This window comes from Varanus komodoensis, unplaced genomic scaffold (assembly GCF_004798865.1).
Source record: "Varanus komodoensis strain SLA01 unplaced genomic scaffold, ASM479886v1 scaffold4, whole genome shotgun sequence".
Lineage (NCBI taxonomy): Eukaryota > Metazoa > Chordata > Lepidosauria > Squamata > Varanidae > Varanus > Varanus komodoensis.
Genome location: NW_025335941.1, coordinates 43,833,480 through 43,857,586, shown reverse-complemented (window position 1 = coordinate 43,857,586; position 24,107 = coordinate 43,833,480). Strand labels below are relative to the sequence as shown.

Sequence of the window (24,107 nt, the reverse complement as noted above, 5' to 3'; positions counted from 1 at the left end):
CAAAGCCCATTGATACAGGTTTTTCCTAAAGTTTATTTCATGCTTTATGATTGTAGCAGTCCAGTGTAAAGGTCAAAAGATTCAGTCAAAACGATTCCCTTTTGCACATTAAGTATAGATAGTTCAAGAAAAAATAGGTTTCAGTTTGTTTTAAATGCTATCATCTATAGAGATGCAAACAGATTTTAAATTATTCAAAAGAAAACCAGCAATTTAAGGTACGTGAACTTGCAGCATTACAGGATAAATAGACAGGTGGAAATGATGTTACTCATAATTATGCTCTATCATTTTCTTTCCTAGTATAAATAGAAACTAGCCTAGAAGAGTTGCAAGGATGTGGACATTATATGGGACTGCACAATTGGCTTGGAGCCCTTCCCCTAATTTCACATTGTAAAATAAGCAGGTGTGCCAATATTTCAGGAAGGAAATCTCTAGTACGGTGTACCATCTTGTAAACAGAACTAAATATCTCAATAATATTGATGGAAATTGGAAGATTGCACTTTTTCAGGCCTGTGTATTAAACTTCCAGCTATCACTGTCACATTATATTAAGATTATAATTGGTGGCACAAGAGTAGTAATTATCTGAGACAGGCAAGCTTCTTGCCAGGAGTTAATTCCAAGCACTCTACAGAACCACTGGTAATATAGATACTCTTCTTGCCATAAGCACTTGACTTCAGGAAATATGTCCTGATGCACAATAGTAGTTGAACTGCTAGATTGCTGTGCATTTTAATGTACAATAATAATACATGATTGTTTTCTACGTATAGACACCTAAGGGACTCCATCTTGTCAAAAACTTCTGCAAATAGAAAGACTTGCATAAATAATGCCATAAAAATGATTAAAAATGGGAGAAAGGCAGTGGAATGTATTCCTCTCCCGCTTGTGAGATCCTATAGGCAGCTGGTTAGCCACAGTCTGAATAGAATGCTGGTCAAGATGGACTTGTGGCATGATCCAGCATGGTGATTCTTATGTTCTAATATGTAACAAAGGAATTCAGTAAGTACAGATCATAATTTGCTCATAGGCCTGCAAGTTGGTTTAAACAAATAACAATATATTTTTTTCACATTCAAAGAGTATATAGAACTTTTAAACCTAAGCTTTGGTCAGTAGAAAAATACAAATGTTTAAAATAATACAATTTCTACAAATACATATTTTAAAAGTTATATGACAATACAATTTACTAAAACACCCTATGGAACTCAGTTCTATTAAAAGACCTTTCATTTGCCAGAGTTGCTGTTAGCACTTCAATTAAGGAATGTTGAATTAGGAATGTTCAATTCAAACTGGAGTAGCCTCCAGCACTGCTGACCCCATAGGATCTATGGAAATGTCAGGCTGGTTCTTCACAATAGAGCACATTATGGAAGGTAATGTCATGTTCATACTGTTCTTTCATTCGTTGTATTTTCTCTCGTGGAACACCATGGCTGTTCCGTCTATATCAATGTAGAATGTAAAAAAAAAAGTGTAAACATATATTTAACATATAAATATATACCCAGCTTTCTCAGCAATATATGCAGTACATTTTTCTATGCATTACTAGCCCCAATTTTCCCTAGGTAGATGCTTATATAGTCCAACAATCATAGAACTAGACAGTCCCAGATGTGGAAAAGAAGATTCTCCATGCCTGCAATCATGTGAATTGCTTCATTCAATACCATGGCAACCCTGTTCAGAAAAGTATCTCTACAAATGAGGATGGTTAGAGCTGGATGTATGAGCTGGATCTAAGGGTGAATAACTTCCTCTGATGGTGAACTCAGGTTGCTGAATGAGAACAGTTCTGCAGTCAAAACCGAAGAGAGAGATCAATATGATGAGAAATCCTAACACTCCAAAAAACTGAACAGGCCAATGAAAACAAAGGCATTATTGGTGGCCACAAAATGATCAGTGTATTGCTGGAATTCTTAACAGGAGAACTGGATAGGGATATTCATTTTCTTGCTGATCCTATTTATATTCTTATAATAAATAATGGAAGCTTTATTATGTGAGCAAGCATTTGGCACATTCATGAAACAAAGGCATACTTTAAGTTTATAATGCTTTTACAGCATGGGATAACAGAGAAATTTTCTTTCTTAAGCTTTAGGGGTTTGGAGCAATATGAAATGCACATGAAAGCGTGCTGAACAACTGATCAATTCAATGAGCCAGTTCAGGTGATCCAAGCTAGTCACCATGCCAGGTACAATCTGCATAATCACAGCTTGATTGCAGTTTATTGTATTGCACAAACCAAAGTATCTTGGCTTGTTGAAGGATTAAAAAGGTTGTTCATTTAAAGTTTATTTAACTCTCCAACAAACCACAAATAAGTAATTTCTGCCCAGCAAGCACCATGACTCACAGCGAGCTAGAATGGTTTGTTTGATCGTCCAAACTAAGACCTTAATAGCAACCTTCAAACATTTCTTGTGTGTTCTTATTTCTAATGCCATTATATTAACTCCTGATGTTTGCTTCAATTGTGTAGGTTAGAACCAGATTTCATGATAATTGGAGTGCACCCACTGAAACACAATTGACTCTATCTGGATCAAATGCTGTAGGTTTAACATGTTCACAGATTAAGGCATTTTGTGATATATTTAAATATTTAATTTAATGAATATTGTCACATCTTTTCAAACAGCATACTACAATGTAATTGATTATTTACTAATTAGCCAAAAATATACCTGGCTAGTTCCCGAACATTGAATTTCCAGTGTGTATCTGGCTCTCGAAATATAACCTCATAGTTGTTTTCAAGTGCCTAGTATGAAAGAATACACAATATGCAATCGTTTTACAACAGAAAATTACCTTTGTGTTCATCGTATTGTGCTATATTTTCCATATTATCACCATAAGCAATACTACCAACAGGAAAATATGTTAACTCATTTAGGGTAACTAGGATTTTTTGGAGCCCCAGCTGCCTCTCCAAGGCTGACTGCTGGATGCCTGTCTGAGCACATAACCGGGCTCAGAAAGGACACAATGGATGGGCAGAGGAGGAAACTGGGGGTCACTTTCCATCAATTCACATCAGCCCCCTAGTCTCCTCTCTGGTACTAAATCCAGGCAGACAAAAACAACAGTCTAGACTAAATACATGAAGTGAAAGAAGGCAGCAGCCGAAACTGCCACTGCTGCATCTTGCTCCATGCTCTGGGTGCACATAAATGTCCAAGTGCCCAGGCTTATATGCCTCTGCCTTGGAACACACTGGGTTCTGGCCTCAGTTGCACTCTAGCCTTCATAATCAAGTCATATCCATTTACTGGCATGAAATTCAATAGCTGGAAAAGAGAGATGTTCCATTACTCACAATTTCTGGAAGCCTAAAATTATTTTTACAGTATATTAAATGGCATAAATCCAGACAATACAGACTGGTTTCCAATTCCAATCCATTGTTGCCAGTTGGCCATCTCTATATTCCCAAAGAATGAGTAAAATTAACATTAATCTCAAACTCTAGTGAAATCATAGTTCAAAGTAATGTGACCACACTATTAATACCATCTAATTGATGAGGCATTATATAAATCTCAAAATGATTTTATGCAGCCTATTGGCTTGCATTAGGGCCCAATTTTGACTTTAAAGAATTCAAAAAAGCTACAATTGTGAAGATAAATTAGAAAAAGTAATAAAGATTTCCCAAACTGCTGTTCAGTTTGAACAAAGATTTTCACTTCTGACAAAGTTGTTATAAATGTTCCTTGTTAAGAAAAGCAGCAAAGCCTGTTAAACAGTAAGCCAACTGGTTACAGGCTTTAGAGATATTAAAATAATCGCCCCATTAATAATACAGCAACTAACAAAACTGTTAAACCAAATGGGTGAAAGGGAATTAGCAGATGAATCTGGCTTTAGAATTAGGCAAGTCCATCAGCAGCTTTTCAATCACTTATGGGGGCAGGCTTCATATCTCATTCTGAGTGACAAGCACTATCTGATCAGGTGCCCATGACAATCATAAAACCAGCTGCAATGAGCAGTGAGTGGCAGGCATCATCTAATCACGTGACTACCAAACTGTAGTAACAAACATTCTAATGAGAACATGCTAATTTCACAAACTGGCAATATAATTGGTTTCTCTATACTCTTTTGTCCAAGACTGAAAGGACAAATAGCCAAAGTCACACAACAGGTTGAGAACCTAATGTAACTTTCAATTTTTGAACAAGCAGATGGTGAGACATAATGTATGAATCGAAAATACATTAATTCTTTGTTGTGGTCTCTTTGCATCACACATATGATACTGTGCAAAGATTGCCTTTTCCATCTGGATCACACTGTAGATGAGGTCTTCATTAGGCTCCATAGCTTGTTGAACCTGGATGCCTAATGATGTGGCCACCTGGAGGACTTGCTAAGAGAGGCAACTGAGGCTTTCCCCTGGGGATCCCAGGCCTTGAGAGGCAATGGCGTTATTTGGAGTGGTAGAGACAGGTTCTGCAGAGTGTGCAGTGTTGGAATCAGAAGCACAGTCCATCGGATCCAATGACTTGGACCCAGATGACGGAGAAGGGGATCTTAGGACACTCTCATATGTGTGAACACACAGATGACCCCTTAAAGAATGACAATTGCAGGTATGAAGCTTGACTATCCGAGCTGCCAGTTTTGAAGTCTCCGTATAATTATCCCTAAAATAGTAGCATATTTTGCTATATACAAAATATATAGGAGTGCAGAATATACAGATATTCATTATAATATATTTACTCAAATTTCATGTAAGAAAGCTGTAATTTTGTGGCCATGTAAAAAGTTAGCATGTTAACCAAGCACACACTATGCAATGCATTCTTAGTCTGTACTGATACATTCCCTTAGAACAGGAATGTAAACCTCTGGCCTATGGTTCTAACCTAGCCCAAAGAGCCTCCCTGAAATGAGGTTGCCCATCAAAGTACTACCACCCAGAGAAATCCCCACTATCTGAGATACAGTGCTACCTTGGCTCACGAACTTAATCTGCTCCACGACTCTGGTTGTGACCCAAATTGGTTGTGACCCAAGGCAAATTTCCCCATAAGATTCAATGTAAATAAGGTTAATCTGTTCTGGCCCCTCCGAATGTGGTTGTGAGCCAATTTTTGGTCACGAGCCAAGTCAATTTCCTCATACGGTTCAATTTAAATAAGGTTAATCTGTTCTCTAACTTTTTTTTTAATCAGAAAAATCTGAAACAAAGTGACAAAGAACAACAAAATAACAAAGTACTGTACAGTACAGTGGAGAACACTAACCTAGGTGGGGGGAAGGTTATTGTTTTGAGGGAGAGTCCCCCTCCATATGGACATTGGGGAGATCTCTTTCAGGGGTTTCCTTTCTTCTGTGTCTCTTAGCTGCAGGGTCAATTTTGGTGAAAAATCTGTCTACAGTCACTTGTTTTTTCCTGCGCTGCATAACCCTCCGGAAATGAGAGACCACATTATTGTTCATCAGATTCAACACTCTGTTCATTACAGTTATGTTGGGCTGGTGCTTCTCAAAGAAATCCTGGCACGGGTGCGCTCCTGCAGGAAAGACAGGCACATTCTCAGCCATCTCCATCCCCACAACCAGCACAATCACGGCCATCTCACCACCCACTTCGTGCAGGGAAGACACGTATGATCATGTGCTGTGCTGTGCTGTGCTGCGTCTGTCTTTCCTGCAGGAGCGTGCCTGTGATCACGCACATCTTCCCTGCACGAACGCAACTGTGATCATGGTCATCTCCCCACTCGAGGGGTGGGGAGATGGCTGCAATCTTGGTCACCACCCAATGCAGAGTTTGTGACCCAAGTCAAAATTTTCATGAAATTTTGTTCACGACCCGATTTGGTCATGAACCAAGGCGTTTGTGAGCCAAGGTACCACTGTAACAGCAAGGATGCAAGCAAGCACTGGGAGACATTTAAAGACCAACCAAGAGGCTTTATGTGGCACATACTTCCACCTGTGGGTCAATTAAAACCATGCAAAGGCAGGGACATGCTCACTATTCAGAATGCTTCCTTTGTCCTTGACAGAGTCTCTGTTCCCTTCCCAACAAAGAGAAGGGCAAAATGGCCAGAGGATGGGAGTATGACTGTCCATGGTCATGTGCACTGACAGCATCTGGCCTCATAGAGACTGGTGGGGAAAATTCTACACACACACAAACCCCATATATTTCTGCAGCCCTAACTTAATAGGAATCAGAATTAGTGTGTCAGCTTTTCAAAAGAGAATAGTGAAATACAAAAAGCAAAAATAGTTGTGCTGTCCATACAAAAACCCCTCCAAAATTTAGCACAAAATATATGCAAGTTTTTGAGATTTTGTCATCAACTAAAATTTGCCTACCTGCCTAATCTCAAAGACTTGCACATTGTTTGGGATCTTTTTGTTGGCATAATAATGGGAATATCTACATGTAATCCAACACGAAGGAAGCCTCAAGTACAGTAGAAAACCAAATGTTCTAGGGCTTGGACAAAATGGATTTCTGCAGAGGAAAGGTAATGCATCTTAGAGACTGTTTTAACTTTTCTTCCTAGATCAATAGCTATAGCTGCTATTGAGTCTGCTGCTCACCTCTTGAGGTCATGGCTAAATATGAAGAATGACAACAGGTCATAATTTTCCCTACCATTATCACATATGGCTTCATTTCCCATGCGTGGATGTTGGTATTATCAATAATAACTGGGGATTTCCCATTCTTCATTGCTTTACGTGCTGTAATATAATAATGTAAAAGTTTTAGAAGACTAGACAATCAGTTGAACCAGTCATCTTGTACTTTATCCAGATCATCTTTTGGGATCAAATGTGAGACAAATACATGGTTGTAAATATAGTGAGCAAGAATTCCTTTGAAGATACAGAGCTGAGTCTTATCACATTTTGTGTGTATTTTCAGTTTCTTATTTTCCATCCATGTTGATATAATACATGGGTTAAAGTTCATTTCATACACAGAAGGGACATTGATCCTGGATAAAAGAATTCAGGATGTCGTATAGCCAAAAAGCTGGGAACGATGTGGATGGCCATGGTGACAGAAATATTGAGAGCTAGAGCCCAAGACATCTGGAAGGCACCAGGATGTGAAAAGCTGTTCTACGTTATGGTGGCCCACTCCATGGAGGGGCCTCGGCTTTGGAATGCCATCCTGATGAAGATATACCTGATACTGACTTTGTTTTCTTTTGGGCAAAAAATTAATCATTTAAATTTTAAAATGCGACATTTTAATCCAGACTGATTTTATATTGATTTCTTTGCTTACTGAATTATTTTTCTTTCTTTTGCCGTTGTTATTTCACTATTATTATGTTGTACTTGTTATTTTATGCACACCACGAAGAAGTAGATTAGAATTTGTTAAAGTAAATGTGTACAGTCGTCAGCATCATAAATAAATAAACAAACAGGGCCTCATATATAAAGTGGCAACAAAAATGCATAAAACATTTGAAAGCAATCTTCACGCAACCTTCTTTCCTTTACATAGAAATCCATGAGGAGACCCACACAATGGCCCATTTTAGCTGTACATTATTTTGGCTTATGAAGTCAAGATACATGCAACACAAGCCTTGTGCTCACACATTCTTTCTGTGCACCACTCCTTTCCTCCTTCCTTCTCAGCTTGCCACAATTAACTCAGGAAGTCTTCAATTATGCATAACTATTATTCTGAACTACAAAACTATGATTACCAGTATCAGAGCAAGCTAACATCATAAACTGTATTTTGGCGTTGGTTTAAGATTCTAGTTCATTCCTCAATCTAATTGGATTTATAGAGAAAATAATAAAATTTGTTTTAAAAAAAAGATTCTAGTTTATTCCTATCCTGGTAATTATGGTTAACTGGTTCAGAAGAGGTCAGAAATGATCATTAAACGAAAACATATTGGGTTAACTGCAGTGTGCCAAGAAGGAACATCTAAGGGCCAGAACAAGCAAGAATCTCATGGAGTGTGAGTACTCTGTGGTATGCAAGGCCAAACTGCTCATTAAGCTGAAATATGTACTCTTGAACCACTCAATGACAATTTGATATGCCTGTAAGTGTCTAAATAAAATTTTCTGGGACAGAGACAGATGCTAGGCTACCAGTTGGTCATTCCTGTTCTATATTTTGTACATAATGGACATTAATCCTAAATTAATTTGCATGATAGGGAAAGGAGATTCTGAGGGCTTCTATTCTTGCCTTTCTAGTAGATACTTCAACGTTTTCAGGAGAGTTAGCAAAATAAATCAAGTTTCGCATGAACATGCCAAAATGTTAAAAAGATATAGGGAAGAAAAAGCATGGGAATGATACAGAGCTAGAAACATGATGGGCAAAAAAGTTGAGATTTGTTGTAGCAATAGGCATGCTTATTTTTAGTATAAAATACCTTAAGGTAAACCTTTGTCCTCTAGGTTTCTAATAAGAGCAGGAATGAAAATTGATTAGAGAACATAAATTGTACAAGTCATTGTCACACCTGGCTTATTTATGTTAGCTTTCATATAAGTACCAAAGAACCATACATCAATTCAAGGATAATGAGCAGTTTCCTTTGTAGGATTAGAATTACTGTTGAGCGCTGTGTTACTTTAATCCTCTATGGAAACTATTTCCATTCAGAGTAGTTCAAACTTATACTGAGGGCCTGAGATGACAGGCAAAGAGTAAATAGAAGCCAAAGTCTAGCATTCAATGTTAGGAAGGTTTGTACTTGCCTCTTCTCTGGTTCCACTGGTGTGCTTCTTCCAGAGCATTAGGATCAAAAATGTAGGTGCCTTCATCTGTGATGAAGAAGTCATCAGTACTAAAAATGAATGCACTGGGAAATTCATGTTTCAGTTGCCTAAAAGACAAAATGAGAGTGAGAGAATAGATAAGAAATGGGTCTTTTTGTTTCCTAACCACCTCATACATTTTGAATGGGGCCCAAATGATCACAGTGCTCTTGAAATTTTCAAATTAACAAAGGCACAAATGGAGGTGGGGTTTTGCTCGCCATAGAAAAGCCAACTCTATTATTTTAAAAGATTGCATGGAATATGAAGTAACACAAGTTGGAGAGAACACTATATACATTTTATATCTCTTTGGATATAGTATTATATCCCCTTATATAATTTTATATTGTATAATTTTATTATATCACCTTTGGAATATATTCCAGAGTTTTATCTGTTGAGTTTCAACTGACCTGACAACCACTGAGTGCTGCATAGATGTAATCAACATAAACGCATCAACTGTAGAGAAAAATGCAACTTCCGGTACCCCATCTGGAATGTTGACCCCTGATCTGTCTTATAGCGGAATCTAATTTTCCCATTGCTCTCACATCAGCCTGCATGTTTGCTTATAATCATGTTAACATGAGGAAAAACTCTAAATAGATGGCAAATTAACAGTTCCCTAATTAGCATAGACAGAGGGTTTTGTGAATATCAGCAGTTTTTGACAAGGTATTATTCATAAAACAGTAAGAATTTGAGTTATTCGGAGTTTGAGCTCAGTGAAATTAAAGATTTTGGAGCCCCATGAAAGCCTTGTTGCTGTTTTTATTGGTTTGCAGACTATGTATCTTATTCACAGGTTGGACTGTCATGTCATGTGAATTTGCTGAATGTTTCTAAAACTAGAAGTCTGTTTTTAATACCAGAACTCCTACTTTTCTTGGTGACATCTTGTGCTAGGGAAAAGTAGATGGGAGTGATCATCTGGTGATCTAACTACTGGAATTCCTTCTTATAAAATCCTTGGGCAAAAAAAAAGGTTTGTCACAATACCATATGCAACACATTATTTAGCCATGCTTATAACTGCAAAGGAAAGAGAAAACTCCAGGGACTCTACATATCATGTGAGCCAAACTACAGAATGCTATTTGAATAGCTGAGATTTCCATTTGCTTCATTCTAGTATAAATGCACACAGCTCTGATTCAAACTGAAACTAGCAAGCTAGGAAAGTATTAAATCTTCTACACTGTTTTTTGCTTGTTTCCCTCCCCTGAAATTAGTGAGAGAAAGATCGCACCAGAGTCAGTTGCTGTCTCAAGGGTAGTTGCAGCTACCCAATACTGCAGAACATTCTCCAGTTCTGCTACCTTCTTGCATTATCTATTTTAATTTTGTTCTAGAAGATAAACTGCACATGTAGGCAAAGCAATAATGCAACTTCTAAAGTTCACACATCACCTCAAAAGTAACCTTGGGGCCCAATAGACAAGACAAAGGCATCAAGTCTTTAAAGTAACTCACAAAACATTTCTGCTACAAGAAATCACTGGATTTTCTTCATAAAAAGCAGTGAAGAATCATGTAACAGTTTCCACATGAAAAGGCCACTGCAAGGGATGGGTAGGGAAAAACCTTCCATAAGCTCATGGGTTAGAGATAATGAACATTTGGGCTCAAAAATTGCCTCTCCCATGTTTGGAGCAAAAGTAAAGTTGCTTCCCCTACGCATTCATCCCAGCCTCTGGGATCATCCAGGGTAGCTTATCTTTTTATTTTCCCAAAATTTTAACAATTAATTGGTTTTATCCTTGTTTTTATCATTATTTATCAGATGCAGTGTGTTGCGTGTTGTTGTTATGGTTTGTTTTGTTCCTTTTTTTGTTCTTTGTAAGCTCTCCAGATACTTTTAGTAATGGGACAGCATATAAAAACTTTAAATAAATACATCTGCACAATACGGCAAAACAATCACCAGTTTTGCTGCTAGACTGCACTGTGTTGCTAAATCATTTCTTATGAGCTATGATGGAAAAAGGAGACTACTTATTTCCAGAGATAGTCAGCAGACAATCTCCAAGCTGCAACATTTCCTAGCACGTATGAAAGTTGCTGGATTGTTAGTTTACCAGCCTGAAAACTAACAATCTACAGAAATATCTTATGGTCTTGCTTATGTGAGGTAACTAGTAAAACAAGATCAATATTGATATAATGCAGTCATGACTCCAAGCACACGCAGTGGAAAAGAGAAAAGCGCAACAGACGTAAAACCAGAAGTTAGCGCAGAAACACCCAAACTTGCGCAGCATCCCTGGAAGCTTTGCTGCCATCCAGTAATCACAATGTTATTCACTGACTGTACCATCAATTTACATTCCAAACAACCCCATGTTTTTACTTAGGACACACTTCCATTCTACACTGAATGCACAACCAAGACAGAAACAGAATGGAATCCTATGTATTTCTCAGAAGTTCCACCGAGTCCAATGGGATTTGCTCATAGATCAGCATATTAGGATGGCAGTCCCCCAGCTCTCACTTCTGCATAACCAAGGATGGCATTACAGCATCTTCCCCAGCCTGGCACCCTCCAGATATTTCAAACTACAACTCACAGGATTCTTACCATCAGCTATATTTCAGTGACTTACGGGAGTTCCATTTATCCATAGCCACAGGACCAGACAGAAGAAAGGCTCATCATTTCTTTGTGTGGTTCCAGGAGTTAAGCCCACAACATGCTCCCAGAAAGTCCCTTTGTTCCCCTCCCGCTCCACTACAATATGATCTGGCCGTATGGCAAGTCTGAAAACACTGGTCAGGGCCACAGCTTAGTGGGTTATCAGTACATGGACCAGTCCCCTCTCTGGGTCTTTTCTGAATTGCTTATGTCCCAATTCCTCCCATTTTGCATCATCTCATCCACTGAGGACCAACTCATGGTCATTAGAAACTCTGCAGGCATTTGTACCTCCCTCCACCCTGAGAACTGTCTTATTATTTTCCTCTACTGCATGCAGCCCAGCTGTTAGGTTTATCAACATCAACAATATCCAGAGATACTGGTCCAGAAAAGACAGCTCTGACTGTGAATTCACTGTTCCCCACATTCTGGTCTGCACGCTCCATAATGGAAAGACCCAATACATGTAGCAACAGGGAAATAATGTACAGGGATCCACATACTTGAAGTTTTTAATTGAACAATGTAGATTTTATTAAACAGACCTGGGGAAACAAGTCCTGCTAGCATCTAACAAGAATGGGGGTTCTAACCTTTCCGTTCCTCCGTTGTGCCTGAGGGAGCTATATGACAGAGACAGGAGCAAGAGATGCAGTTATTCCCAGCACGGCATCTCCACGCTGGGTAATGGCACACCTGGTATGCTTCCATCTGTTTTGCTCTTGAAAAAGCACAGAAGCCTTGCCAGAACAAAAATACAGCAACCTCACAAAAAAAAAGCTTGCTTCTTATTAGCTGCCACTGCCATAGGCATCTCTTTTTGTCCGCATGGCCTCTGCATATGTGGAAAACTACCTGTGAGGAAACAAGAGAAATATTTGGATAGCAGCAAGCAATGGATAGCAGCCTCAACTGAGAGTTCCTGCAGCTCAGTGTGTATTAAAACACTCTTCCTCTATGTGGTAGCTTCTAGTAACCTCCAGATTGGGAATGCTTAGCAAAGGAGTGAGAGAAGCATAGAATATTGCTACTTGATGCTTTTCTGTTTTACACACTTCACCTTAAGCTCTACTTTTGTGGAGATAATATATTTGTGAAAGTAACACTCACCTATATCCACTATAGAGATTTCTAGTGGAGTGCTATGAGCAGTTTGTTTGTTGGTGACTGGTCCCCTCCTGCAGCTTTGGACTACATCTTCCATTAGACCTGACTATTACCCAAGGTGGCTAGTGCTGATGTGAATTATAGTCCAAAGCATATGGATAGCACCAGGTTGCTTACCTCTGCAATGGGTGGAGGTTCCCAGTGCTTGTCAATGTGTTCTGCATTTTCTTGAGTAGCACAAAGACTGAGCTTACACGCATTTGGAAAAAACAAGCACTCACTTTTTAAAAACTGAATACTTCCACCATATATTCTGCACTGGAGACACTGTACATCATTCCACAACAGAGTCCCACAGTGGTTGGGGTAGAAATATTGAGTAGCCATGGGTATGGTTTGTGCAGTTCCGAAAGTTTGTGGTGGGGGGGAGTGTTTAGGTACCATACTCTGAAGCATAGGCTACTGCTTACCTGTCTAAGGTACCTTGTTCTTGTAGCTGCAATTGCAGGGGCCAGGTTAATATTCCTGGTGGGTTTTGAAGTCTGAGCTCTTGAGACAGGATACCTGCAAGAGTTCAGTGAAGACAACTGTTATGTATCTGCCCTTCATACTGTTTTGGCTCCTCCTACAGTTTGTGCAAAGTGATCCATCAGCAAGGCTCCATTTCAGCACTATGAGCAATTTCTGGGTCCTAAAACAAGGATAGCAAATATGCGGTAGGACTGCAACTCCCAAGAGCCCTGGCCAAGACAGCTAATGGGGAGGGATGATTACTTGCAGCCCAATAACTTCTTGGAGGGCCTCATCCCTGTTCTAAAGAGATGGGAGTGTGACTTGTTATACAACTTGTGTGTTCCCTAGTTGGATTATGTTGGATTATGTTGTGTGACATAATTGACTGCAGAGTTAGTCAGGATTTAACTAAGTAATAGAGACAGTTGAGGCACTGGTGGGTGTGGAAGATACATTCATCTTGAGGCTTCCACTGACTTAGGAACATACAAAGCCACATTATAGTCAGAAGACTGCTCCATCTACTCTGTTGACACTAACTGGCAGCAGTTCAGCAGTGTTTCCAGCAAGAATGTTTCTAGCCACTGCTGGAGATGTGGGGGAATCAAACCAGGAATCATTTGTATCCAAAGCAGGTACTCTACCACTAGCCACAACACCTCCCAATAAAAGTGTTTGCAGTTATAGCAAGTGCTTCCAGTTGGAGGGTTCCTAACACTACCAATCAAAATACACAAAATGCACTATTCCATTTTTTTCCTTAACCTATTTCCTGTGGTAAGAAAAAAGACCAAAACAGCAATGGGAAATAACAGGTTGCAAATGAGTGTTAACATTGACTGGACACCCACTGTAAGAATGAGGCAAACCAACTGCAAAATAAGAGCCTCTCTGGATCAATTCCCATGGTGGCTGCCTACTACACTAAAGTAATACTTTTAGTGACTAAAGTAATACTTTTTAAAAATGTACAAATATGCAAATTCCTTGCACTAAAAATGGTTTAAAAAGGAATGACCACCCACTGACAGCTCCTTCGGTGTGCCACTTAAACACTTTGAAGGATCTATCACTTGTTGTCCACTCAAGACACTACGAAAAGCAATGCTAAAGCGGGGCTGGGAAACAGAAAAAAGCTGTGATGAACAAAAACAGCTTGCAACCATGGCAGGGGGCACCAAGTCAAAAATGTTCACTCCACCATGCCACTTGGACGTTAGTTAGGTGGGTGACCCCAGACTAGCCCTGCAGGAGCAGCAAGGAGCTTTTACTGCTTTGCCATTGGCTCACTAGCCTCTTCCCACAACCCATGATCGAGTCAGTCCCTCAGATTGGGGCAACACAACAAGTCCAACAACCCTATAACAAACCATGGATTCTTCTCTGTATATATGGATGCCGTTTTGAGAGACTTTTCAGTGAATTCATTCTCAGGTAAATATAGGGAAAGGGGTAGTATTAAAGGGCTCAATTTTTATCTATAAATTACTGACTTGCAAAGGGGTGCACAGTGTTCTTCTACACTCTGATGTATAGGTTAAGATTTCTTAACTGTATGAGAGCTAGCGTTCAGTGTAGGCCCAGACCAGATCCCCTGAAGGGCTGCTTTTCATACTGCTCTCATTGCCCTGGTGTTATACTTCACAAACTTGCTGCATATTGTGCTTCCTCTATCAGAAAAATGTGTGAAAATAAGACTCCATTCAAAATATCCTGAAGTCTAAAAATGCCAGACTTTGCAAACAAAATTATGCAAGTAGTTAAAAGAGCAAGTAACATTATTTTTATAATCTCTTCTGATCACATTTCTTTCTTATCCTTGGACACATGCCATCCCCAGCTGTAGCATATGGAACACACATTGAAATGAACAGATATTATCACACACAATTTGCTCACTACCTCAAAAGTAAATCTATGTTCTGATGTGTATTGAACTCCCCCATGTAATGTCATCTACAATAACTTCAGTGCTTGGGTACAGTCAATCTATGCAAAAGCGCTGAAAACAGAAGTCTGTGCATGCTGGAGCTTCTATGTATGGAAAGAGAGGGTTAACATTATCTGCTACACGAGAAAGAAAACAAAACAAGGGGTGAGCTCCTGGCCTTCCAGTTATTTTGCCTCTTCACTCCAAAGCAGTATACCCAAAGATAAGAAGGGATGGAAGTTGTAAGCCAAAATATCTGAAGGATCACAAGTTGTCTCTGCCCCTGCAACCTTCTTATGATTAAGTGCTTATGGTGCCATAAACATGGTGTAAGATTTTGTGCAGGCATTCTCCTAAAAGCCAAGTCAATAAGCATAGGGTAAGACATTGCGCAAAACTTGCAAAACCAGAGCTCCTGTGCTTAGGACAATCTATTTGCATGATTTGTTTCCTGGAAGCACAGTTTGAGTCAATAAGCATTTTTTTTAAAGAAAGGAACTGACCCTGCCATACACTCTTGCTGGAAATGAAACTGAAAGCTCTTTAAAAGCAACAGCAGAACAAGGCCCTTTCTTTGAAACAATGAACGGCAGTCATATCACGATTATATTTTAATTCAATTCAATTTACCATTATTGTTATGAAAGGATACCCAACTTGCCAAAATTGCTTCAGGCATTAGTGTCCTATTTCATCTGGCAGAATCTGAGACTTAAAGAAACTGTGTATGCAAACCAAATGTAGTCCAAAACACATTTTTATTTAAACAAATTTCTCCTGAATGACAAGCCACAGTTTTATTGGCATTAACTGGATTTTCAATTGTTTTATTCTGTCTTACTGCTTTTTTAATTGTTCACAGCTCAGCAAGGTATAGCTACACAGCAGTGTATAATCTTGGTCAATAATTAAATTAGTAAATGGCATCCAGGACGGGTACACAAAGGGCACATCTTATCTCCTTCCTGTTTTTGCTGTCTTTCTGAAGAACAGACTGTGCTTACAAAAAGCAGTGGTGCCCCCTCCCCGCCAACTTCCCTGCCACAGTGCTTGGTTGATAGGTGCACTGGTGGGTCTTAAATTGTGCAGCCTTGACTTAAAGAGTAAATAGGTTCTACTAGATTATAGGCTTCTGCTCAGCACACTCAGAGCCCTGAATTAAACATGAGGCAGCAAAAAGAAGAATGCACAGTACATAAAAGTTTTGCTTCCTCAAACTGATCATAGCCAATCTTTCCAGATTGATCCTCATGACGGAATGACAAGTGAGGATGAAATCTAGAGCAATTTTAAAAGCTGAGTGGTTGTGCTTTCGGTGCAATGGTTTTTGCCCTCACTGTAAGTAACCTCGTTATCTTATTAGCCTCTGTTCTGACAGGGCCGAATCAAGGCAACCTGAAGATCCATACAAATACAGTCTTGAAGGCAATCCTTGATGTTCAAACACTGGGATCAGAGTAAAAATACACCATTCCTGGTTCCATTCCATTTAAATGTTATGTTTTATGTTGGCAAGATTACATGTGAAATAGTGAAAGGCTAATTATAAATGAAAGAATAGAAATATTGTTGCTGGCAAAGAAAACAGATTAGCTTCCAGACAGCTCTGTATCTGTACCCCATCCTACCACTCCCCCAATTCTGTTCTTATTTTTTTTAATCTGAGACCTTTTAACCACCTACCCTTAACAGCACCAACTCCTTCCAGCAGTATTCCTGTTCCTTGACAGCTTAAGTGACAAGCAAACATTCAATATGCATCTTTTCAGTATATATGTAATACCAAGAAGTGGAAATATACTAATTTAATGTGCAATTCTACCCATGTTTAGACAGAAAAAAGTGCTGTAACTCCCAGCATTCCCAACCACCTCACACTTTTTTCTGCCTAAATACGCAGAAAAACATGCAAAGGGCTGTGTCCTTAATATCTACCGGTTACAGACATATGGGAGCCCTGCCAGCAAAATAAAGTACATCCCTCCCCTTTCTTCTCGTTCCTTTGCATTAGAAGCAGGACTTCCTTCACGTCAGAACCTATTCTGGATGTCAGGACTTACTCCTAGAAAATGCAAATCAACAGTGGTTCTCTGAACATGTCCAGAGTTCCACTGTCGCACTGCTGAGCAAACAGTTCCTACATTATTCCCTATGGAGGTAAAACGTCCAGGTTATCAAAGTACGATTCCTCAGGGTCTTCAAGCCCCATCACCTATAGAAAGATTCGGTACCGAAGAAGTGCTCCTACAAAATAGGTCACGGCTACCTTACGTGAGTGGAGAAACATGTTTACCTGGCCAGGGTACTTTTCCCGGAACCGGGCAGGCCTCGGAGCAAGTAGAGGCTTTTGCTGAAACGGCGCCTGCGAGGAGGGCGCCTGTCTTGGGCACGACGCTGCTGGAGGCTCAGGCCTCCGAAAGCGCGGACCAGACTGTCCTCCATAGCAGAACGACTGCAGCCGCCGCTGCAGAAGCGCCGCTGAGCCACAGAGCATCTACTCTGCTCTCGCCTCGTGACTGGGACGGGCGGGGCCGGCTTCCCCCGCCCCCGCCCCAAGAGGGCGGCAGTCTCCAGGTACGGAATACACGAAGTCCGGCTCCCCCGCCCCGACGGCCGAGGTGGCAGAAGCAGCCCGTTGACGAAGCTTGCCCAGCCTCCTGCTGCCTTTGCGTAGAGGAAGCTGCTACCCGAGCGCAACCGGGAAGGGCGGGGCCTGGCGGGAGCTCTCTGGGTTCCACCGCGGCGGATAGGGCGCCGCGAGGACGGAGATATTTGCCGGGCACCGCGGGAAGGCCCTTCCTCTGCGCTCTTTTAAGCGAGGCGGCTGCAAGGGCCTCCGCGGAGCAGGGCCCCGCGCCATTCTGTGGTGTTTTCGTTTTACCTCTTTTCTGTACCGGTTTCTGGACAGTTCGCACTGTGTCACAAAAAGGAGATCACAATATAGTGAAAGCAGCATAAACTATAAATATACAAAAAATAAAAACATTCAATTGCTTTAAGAAAACCAATGTTCTATTTTTAAGCCCTCTGTAGGTCTTTAAGGACCTTGGAGAAGAGGGCAATTTCAATTTGAAGAGGAGCAAGTAGCAAAAGTTGGGGCCAGGTGGGTCTCAATGGGGGAGCAAGGGCTGCTCAGAAGCAGTGTCTGCATGGTAATAGATTGGATGAGGGCCAACAACAGTCTCAATCCAGACAAGACAGAGGTGCTGTCAGTAGGTGGTTCAGCTGGCCAGTTGGGTGATATTCAACCTATTCTGTATGGGGTTACCCCACTCCCCAAAAGGCAAGGTTCAGCTTGGTGCTCCTGGACTCTTGAGTTGTCACTTGAGGCACAACAGATGTGGTGGCATGGTGCATCTTTTATCAGCATAAGCTGATCTACTAACTAGAACCCTATCTGGACAGAGAAAGCCTAGCTACAGTTATCCATACTCTGGTAACCTCTTTTTTGTATTTGCAAATATTGTGACCTTCAGGGAAGATTGAATTGCCTTGAACCCCAGCATTTTTATTGGTGAGATCACCCAGGCCCCCTGCAGTTTTCTTAGGACAGCATGCTATCAGGTAGAGGTCCTCACAGTCAACTACAAGCTTTTAGAACATACACAGAGTGCTTAATAGGTTCTGACTCACATGTACAAGCAAAGCAGGTAATGATGAAATAAGGGGAACACAGTGAAAAAGATCTGCAGAGTAGACTTAATACAATAGAGTTGATTACAAGTGATTAACATAAAAATTACTGAGGCACAGGGATTATTGTGGGTCTTGGCATGCAAATGAGGGTGATTGCAATACTGCTAGAAAAACCTGTCTGGCTGCTTTATTATTATTATTATTATTATTATTATTATTATTATTATTATTATTATTATAACATTTCTATTTTTTTATCAGCTTTGTTTGCTGTTAGCCCAAGAATTTGTTGTTGTTGTTGCATGGAAAACATTCCTTCAGGCCTTCCTGTCCTCCACCATCCCCCGGAGTCCACTCAAGCTCACACCCACTGCTTCAGTGACTCCATCTAGCCACCTCATTCTCTGCCATCCCCTTCTGTCAATAGGGGTTAACTTTTCTTGGGAGCCCCATTCTGCAAAGGCTTTTCCAACCAAAGGTAGTAGCCATCCCTTAAGGGGACAGCTTTGAAAATAACACTAAACAGAAACCTTCCTTGGAATTCTGGTACTTTATTATTTATTAAAAGCTTTTCTAACCCATTCACTACAATGTCTTGGGACAGCTTACAATAAATAACTTTCTGAGGAAGAAGCACAGAAATGTTGCAGGTTTGATTTTATAAAACAAAGGCACATATAAGTAACCTTTTTCTACCAGGATTTATCTGAATTTTCTGAACATTCACAAGAACATGTTATACTGGCCCTCTTCCAACTGCACTGATTCCCGGTTGAACTCTGGACCTGATTCAAAGTGCTGGTACTTACATTCCAAGTCTTAAACAACTTGGGGCCAGATTATATGAAGGACTACCTCATTCCATATGTACCGACAAGACCCTGAGGTCATCTTTGGGGGTCCTTCTCTGGAAGTTCCTTCCAAAGGAAGGGAGATGAGTGGTGTTGGGAAAATTTGGATAAATCCTGTCAGAAAAAACATTGCTTCTGTGTGCTTTTGCATTATGGAATCAATCCTGTACTCCTTCTCAAACCAAGCTAAGTCACTGTTTAAAATGGCATTCCTCCCCTGCTCCTTTCTCTCACCTTTAGCTGTAAGCTACAGTAGACAGGCCATTTAGTCCAAATATACATTGTATACCTTCACAATTATTAAATAATCCTCGTTGGAATTCACAGTTTACCAGGAAGTATCTTTTGCTAGCCCAGAGGGCTTCATGTGCCCTGGCCATTCAGAATGGTGTGGATGCATTACTTAGGGTCTGAGTCTGGATGAGCTTATGAGTTCATGAATAGTTTCTCAGTAGCTTGAATTTACATGTCTAAGCAGACCTGGAGATGGGTTCAAGTTACTCAACTAAAGTGTCAATACACTGCAGTTAGAAATATTGTAATCTCATTGTCACTGTATGATTGGCTGATCTTCCTTTATCTGTTCTGTATGTGATGACCTCAGAATCTTATTGTAATGTCTGCATGCTGTCATCAATTGCTCTGTACCTGTGTACGTGACCAGGAGGGTATAAAATACCCTGTAGTTGTATTGAAACGTTGCAGTGAGTTTACCTCTGCCTGCCCTGTAATGCATTATCATGAGTCTACCATGGGAACCTGGGCCAAACAATAAAGCCACAGATGGTCTGAATGCTTGATCTTTCCTACGAACCTGAGAGTTTTATTTCCACCTCACAAATTGAAATTCCAGGATTTTCTGACAGTGGCTACCAGGAGGATGGCCTTTTTGGTTGTGACACCCTGGTTGTGGAATGAGCTCCTCAAAGAGGTTGCCTGGCACCTTATTTTTATTTTTGGTGTCAGGTGAAGATATTTTTCCAGCATTTTAACAGTTTTACATTTTAGCTTCTTAACTTTGTTTTTGTGTATTGCATTTTATTCTGTACTGCTGCTATGCTTCTGCGCTGATTCAATTGTGACTACTATTGTGGTTTGTCATTTTAAATTAACTTTGTTTACATATGTCTTTTAAAACTTTTAACTTTAGTTAACTGCCCAGAGAACTTCAGTTATTAGACAGTATAAAAATGGAATAAATAATTGCACAACTGAGGCGGCTTCCCCTCTCAGTCTCCCTCAGAGGAGACTCCTGAGGGTCAGATGGTGAATATAGTGTCCAGGTAAATTCAGGTCTCTCTGAGAGGCAATCTGTTATACTGCTTCATTGTGTACTTGGGTTTAAGTCTCATGTACATGAGAATGGGGCTATATTTTAAGTGCAGTTTCCTGCAGTGTGGATCTCCCAAGGCTGGAGGCTGGCCGCCACAAATAAAGGAAATATTTCCTGCAGCCTAGTTTCCTGTAAGTTTCAGAAGGAGCAATTCTTATTCTCAGAGGCCTTAGTCTATTCACACCACTCATCTAATCTGGGAGCAGGGTTTATTTCATTAGTGATGTCCTGCCCCACAGGCTAATGCAGTTGCCAGTGTGACCCAGTACTCAGTGCTGAACTCAGCTGTAAGTTTTGTCATTAACTGCCCACTCCAATGCAGGTTTATTCAGAACTATGTTCCATCTAGTTCAGGAGTCCACAAACATTTTAATCAGGGCCAGTTCACTGACCCTCAGACTGTCGAGGGACCGGACTATAGTTTGAAAAATTATAATTAAAATAAATTTAAAAATAATTAAAATTAAAATAAATTTAAAAATAATTAAAATTAAAATAAATTTAAAATAATTAAAATTAACATTAATTTTAAAAATAATAAAAAATTAATTAAAAATATTTGCTCCACTTGCTTGGGCTGCAGCAAAGCCCAAAATGATTCCACACCACCTGCCAAAAGGGAAAGCACAACACGAGGGGGAGCCATGAGGGCACACTCGCCTTGGTTGAGGCCTTCCTGGCTCCTCACCACAGCCCCGCTTCTGAGCCGAAGGAAGGTCCCCTCGCCGGTGCTCCCCCAGCTCTGGGAGGGGGAGGGGAAGCGGGAGGCTGGACAGGCAAGCACGGGGCAGCTCCCCCAGCCGGGAGAGGGCCACAAAGAGGGAGGTAAGGGCTTCTTTCTGAGACTGTAGCACACATAATTAAAAACAGATTCAAAAAGTTATATTTTTCTTACCTTCAATCCTTTTTTAATGTCTTTGTCTTTCTCTCTCTTCTGCCCTCTTCTGTTTCTTGCTCCGTATTCCTGCTCTGTATATGCATGCAATAAGGGAGAGGGGGGCAAGAGCCAGTGTACACGCAGTTGAGCTGTTGGAATTTGGCGCGTGCGCCGGCTCTCTGCTCAGTTTCGAAGAACACCTGTGCTGGCTCAGAGCTTTCGGACTCACTTGGAGATTGTTTTCTCTGAGCGAATCCAAAAGCTCTGAGGCGGGCCAGATAAATGAACATGGCCGGCTGGATCCAGCCCATGGGCTGTAGTTTGAGGACCCATGATCTAGTTCAACAAGATATGCTTCCAAGTGTGTACATGACTGCAACCTAAGTTAAGCTGACATTAAAGTATCCTATAAGAAGGAGCAAAATACCATTCTATTTTAGAACCTAGTATTAATAGATCTGGGAAAGCTTGAGAAATAAGCATTATCTGCATAAGGGAAGAAAAACACTTCAGATGTATGCACTTGCCTGTTGTCTAGGATCATCAATGGAGGGCCTCCTACAGGTTCCTCTCCCTAAGGAGGTTAAGGGGGAGGAGGTGAGAGGGAGGGCCTTTTCTGGGGTGGCTCCCCAATTATGGAATGCTTTGCTATCAGAGAGTTGTCAGGCACCTACCTTATTGAGTTTTAGGCACCTGATGAAAACGTTCCTTTTTCAACGCACTTATGGCACTACTTAAACTGTATATACAGTATATCACAGAAGTGAGTACACCCCTCACATTTTGTAAATATTTTATTGTATCTTTTCATGTGACAACCCTGAAGAAATGACACTTTGCTACAATGTAAAGTAGTGAGTGTACAGCTTGTATAACAGTGTAAATTTGCTGTCCCCTCAAAATAACTCAACACACAGCCATTAATGTCTAAACTGCTGGCAACAAAAGTGAGTACACCCCTAAGTGAAACTGTCCAAATTGGGCATTATTCGCCATTTTCCCTCCCCGGTGTCATGTGACTTGTTAGTGTTACAAGGTCTCAGGTGTGAATGGGGAGCAGGTGTGTTAAATTTAGTGTTATTGCTCTCACTCTCTCATACTGGTCACTGGAAGTTCAACATGGCACCTCATGGCAAAGAACTCTCTGAGGATCTGAAAAAAAGAATTGTTGCTCTAGACAGCCTAGGCTATAAGAAGATTGCCAAGACCCTGAAACTGAGCTGCAGCACGGTGGCCAAGACCATACAGCGGTTTAACAGGACAGGTTCCACTTAGAACAGGCCTCGCCATGGTCGACCAAAGAAGTTGAGTGCACATGCTCAGTGTCATATCCAGAGGTTGGCTTTGGGAAATAGACGTATGAGTGCTGCCAGCATTGCTGCAGAGCTTGAAGGGGTGGTGGGTCAGCCTGTCAGCGCTCAGACCATACACCGCACACTGCATCAAATTGGTCTGCAGGGCTGTCGTCCCAAAAGGAAGCCTCTTCTAAAGATGATGCACAAGAAAGCTCGCAAACAGTTTGCTGAAGACAAGCAGACTAAGGACATGGATTAGTGGAACCATGTCCTGTGCTCTGATGAGACCAAGATAAACTTATTTGGTTCAGATGGTGTCAAGCGCGTGTGGCAACAACCAGGTGAGGAGTACAAAGACAAGTGTGTCTTGCCTACAGTCAAGCATGGTGGTGGGAGTGTCATGGTCTGGGGCTGCATGAGTGCTGCCGGGCCTTGGGGAGCTACAGTTCATTGAGGGAACCATGAATGCCAACATGTACTGTGACATACTGAAGAAGAGCATGATCCCCTCCCTTCAGAGACTGGGCCACAGGGCAGTATTCCAACATGATAATGACCCCAAACACACCTCCAAGACAACCACTGCCTTGCTAAAGAAGCTGAGGGTAAAGATGATGGACTGGCCAAGCATGTCTCCAGACCTAAACCCTATCGAGCATCCGTGGGGCATCCTGAAACGGAGGGTGGAGGAGTGCAAGGTCTCTAACATCCACCGGCTCCATGATGTCATAATGGAGGAGTGGAAGAGGACTCCAGTAGCAACCTGTGAAGCTCTGGTGAACTCCATGCCCAAGAGGGTTAAGGCAGTGCTGGAAAATAATGGTGGTCACACAAAATATTGACACTTTGGACCCAATTTGGACAGTTTCACTTAGGGGTATACTCACTTTTGTTGCCAGCGGTTTAGACATTAATGGCTGTGTGTTATTTTGAGGGGACAGCATTACAGTTATACAAGCTGTATACGCACTACTTTACATTGTAGTGAAGTGTCATTTCTTCAGGGTTGTCACATGAAAAGATATAATAAAATATTTACAAAATGTGAGGGGTGTACTCACTTCTGTGATATACTGTATGACAGCACTGGTTTTAATCTTA

The 24,107-nt window shown here is 40.9% G+C and overlaps 1 protein-coding gene across 2 annotated transcripts; it reads right to left on the bottom strand.

Moving 5' to 3' along the window:
- Nucleotides 1–13: 13 nt before the first annotated feature.
- On the bottom strand, nt 14–17,657 carry N4BP2L1 (NEDD4 binding protein 2 like 1). 2 transcript variants are annotated; one of them, XM_044441642.1, is made up of 5 exons: nt 17,308–17,642; nt 8,761–8,888; nt 6,668–6,756; nt 2,724–2,800; nt 14–1,469 (listed from the first exon to the last, which is right to left on the bottom strand). In XM_044441642.1, the coding sequence occupies exons 1-5, from the start codon at nt 17,454–17,456 to the stop codon at nt 1,364–1,366; spliced, it is 549 nt and encodes a 182-aa protein (XP_044297577.1). In that variant the 5' UTR covers nt 17,457–17,642; the 3' UTR covers nt 14–1,363. The 2 variants fall into 2 exon arrangements, with proteins under 2 accessions (XP_044297577.1, XP_044297578.1); XM_044441643.1 differs by lacking the exons at nt 14–1,469; nt 2,724–2,800; nt 6,668–6,756 and adding exons at nt 12,058–12,319; nt 13,042–13,135 and having other exon boundaries at nt 17,308–17,657.
- Nucleotides 17,658–24,107: the final 6,450 nt, after the last annotated feature.

What these genes read in the sequence shown, in the direction of transcription:
- N4BP2L1 (XM_044441642.1), bottom strand. Translation starts at nt 17,456, where the DNA reads ATGGAGGACAGTCTGGTCCGCGCTTTCGGAGGCCTGAGCCTCCAGCAG. An exon ending in CCAGTGGAACCAGAGAAGAG is followed by an intron (nt 6,757 to 8,760) that starts GCAAGTACAAAC and finishes ATTATATTACAG; the next exon opens with CACGTAAAGCAATGAAGAAT. An exon ending in TGAAGCCATATGTGATAATG is followed by an intron (nt 2,801 to 6,667) that starts GTAGGGAAAATT and finishes CTTTCATACTAG; the next exon opens with GCACTTGAAAACAACTATGA.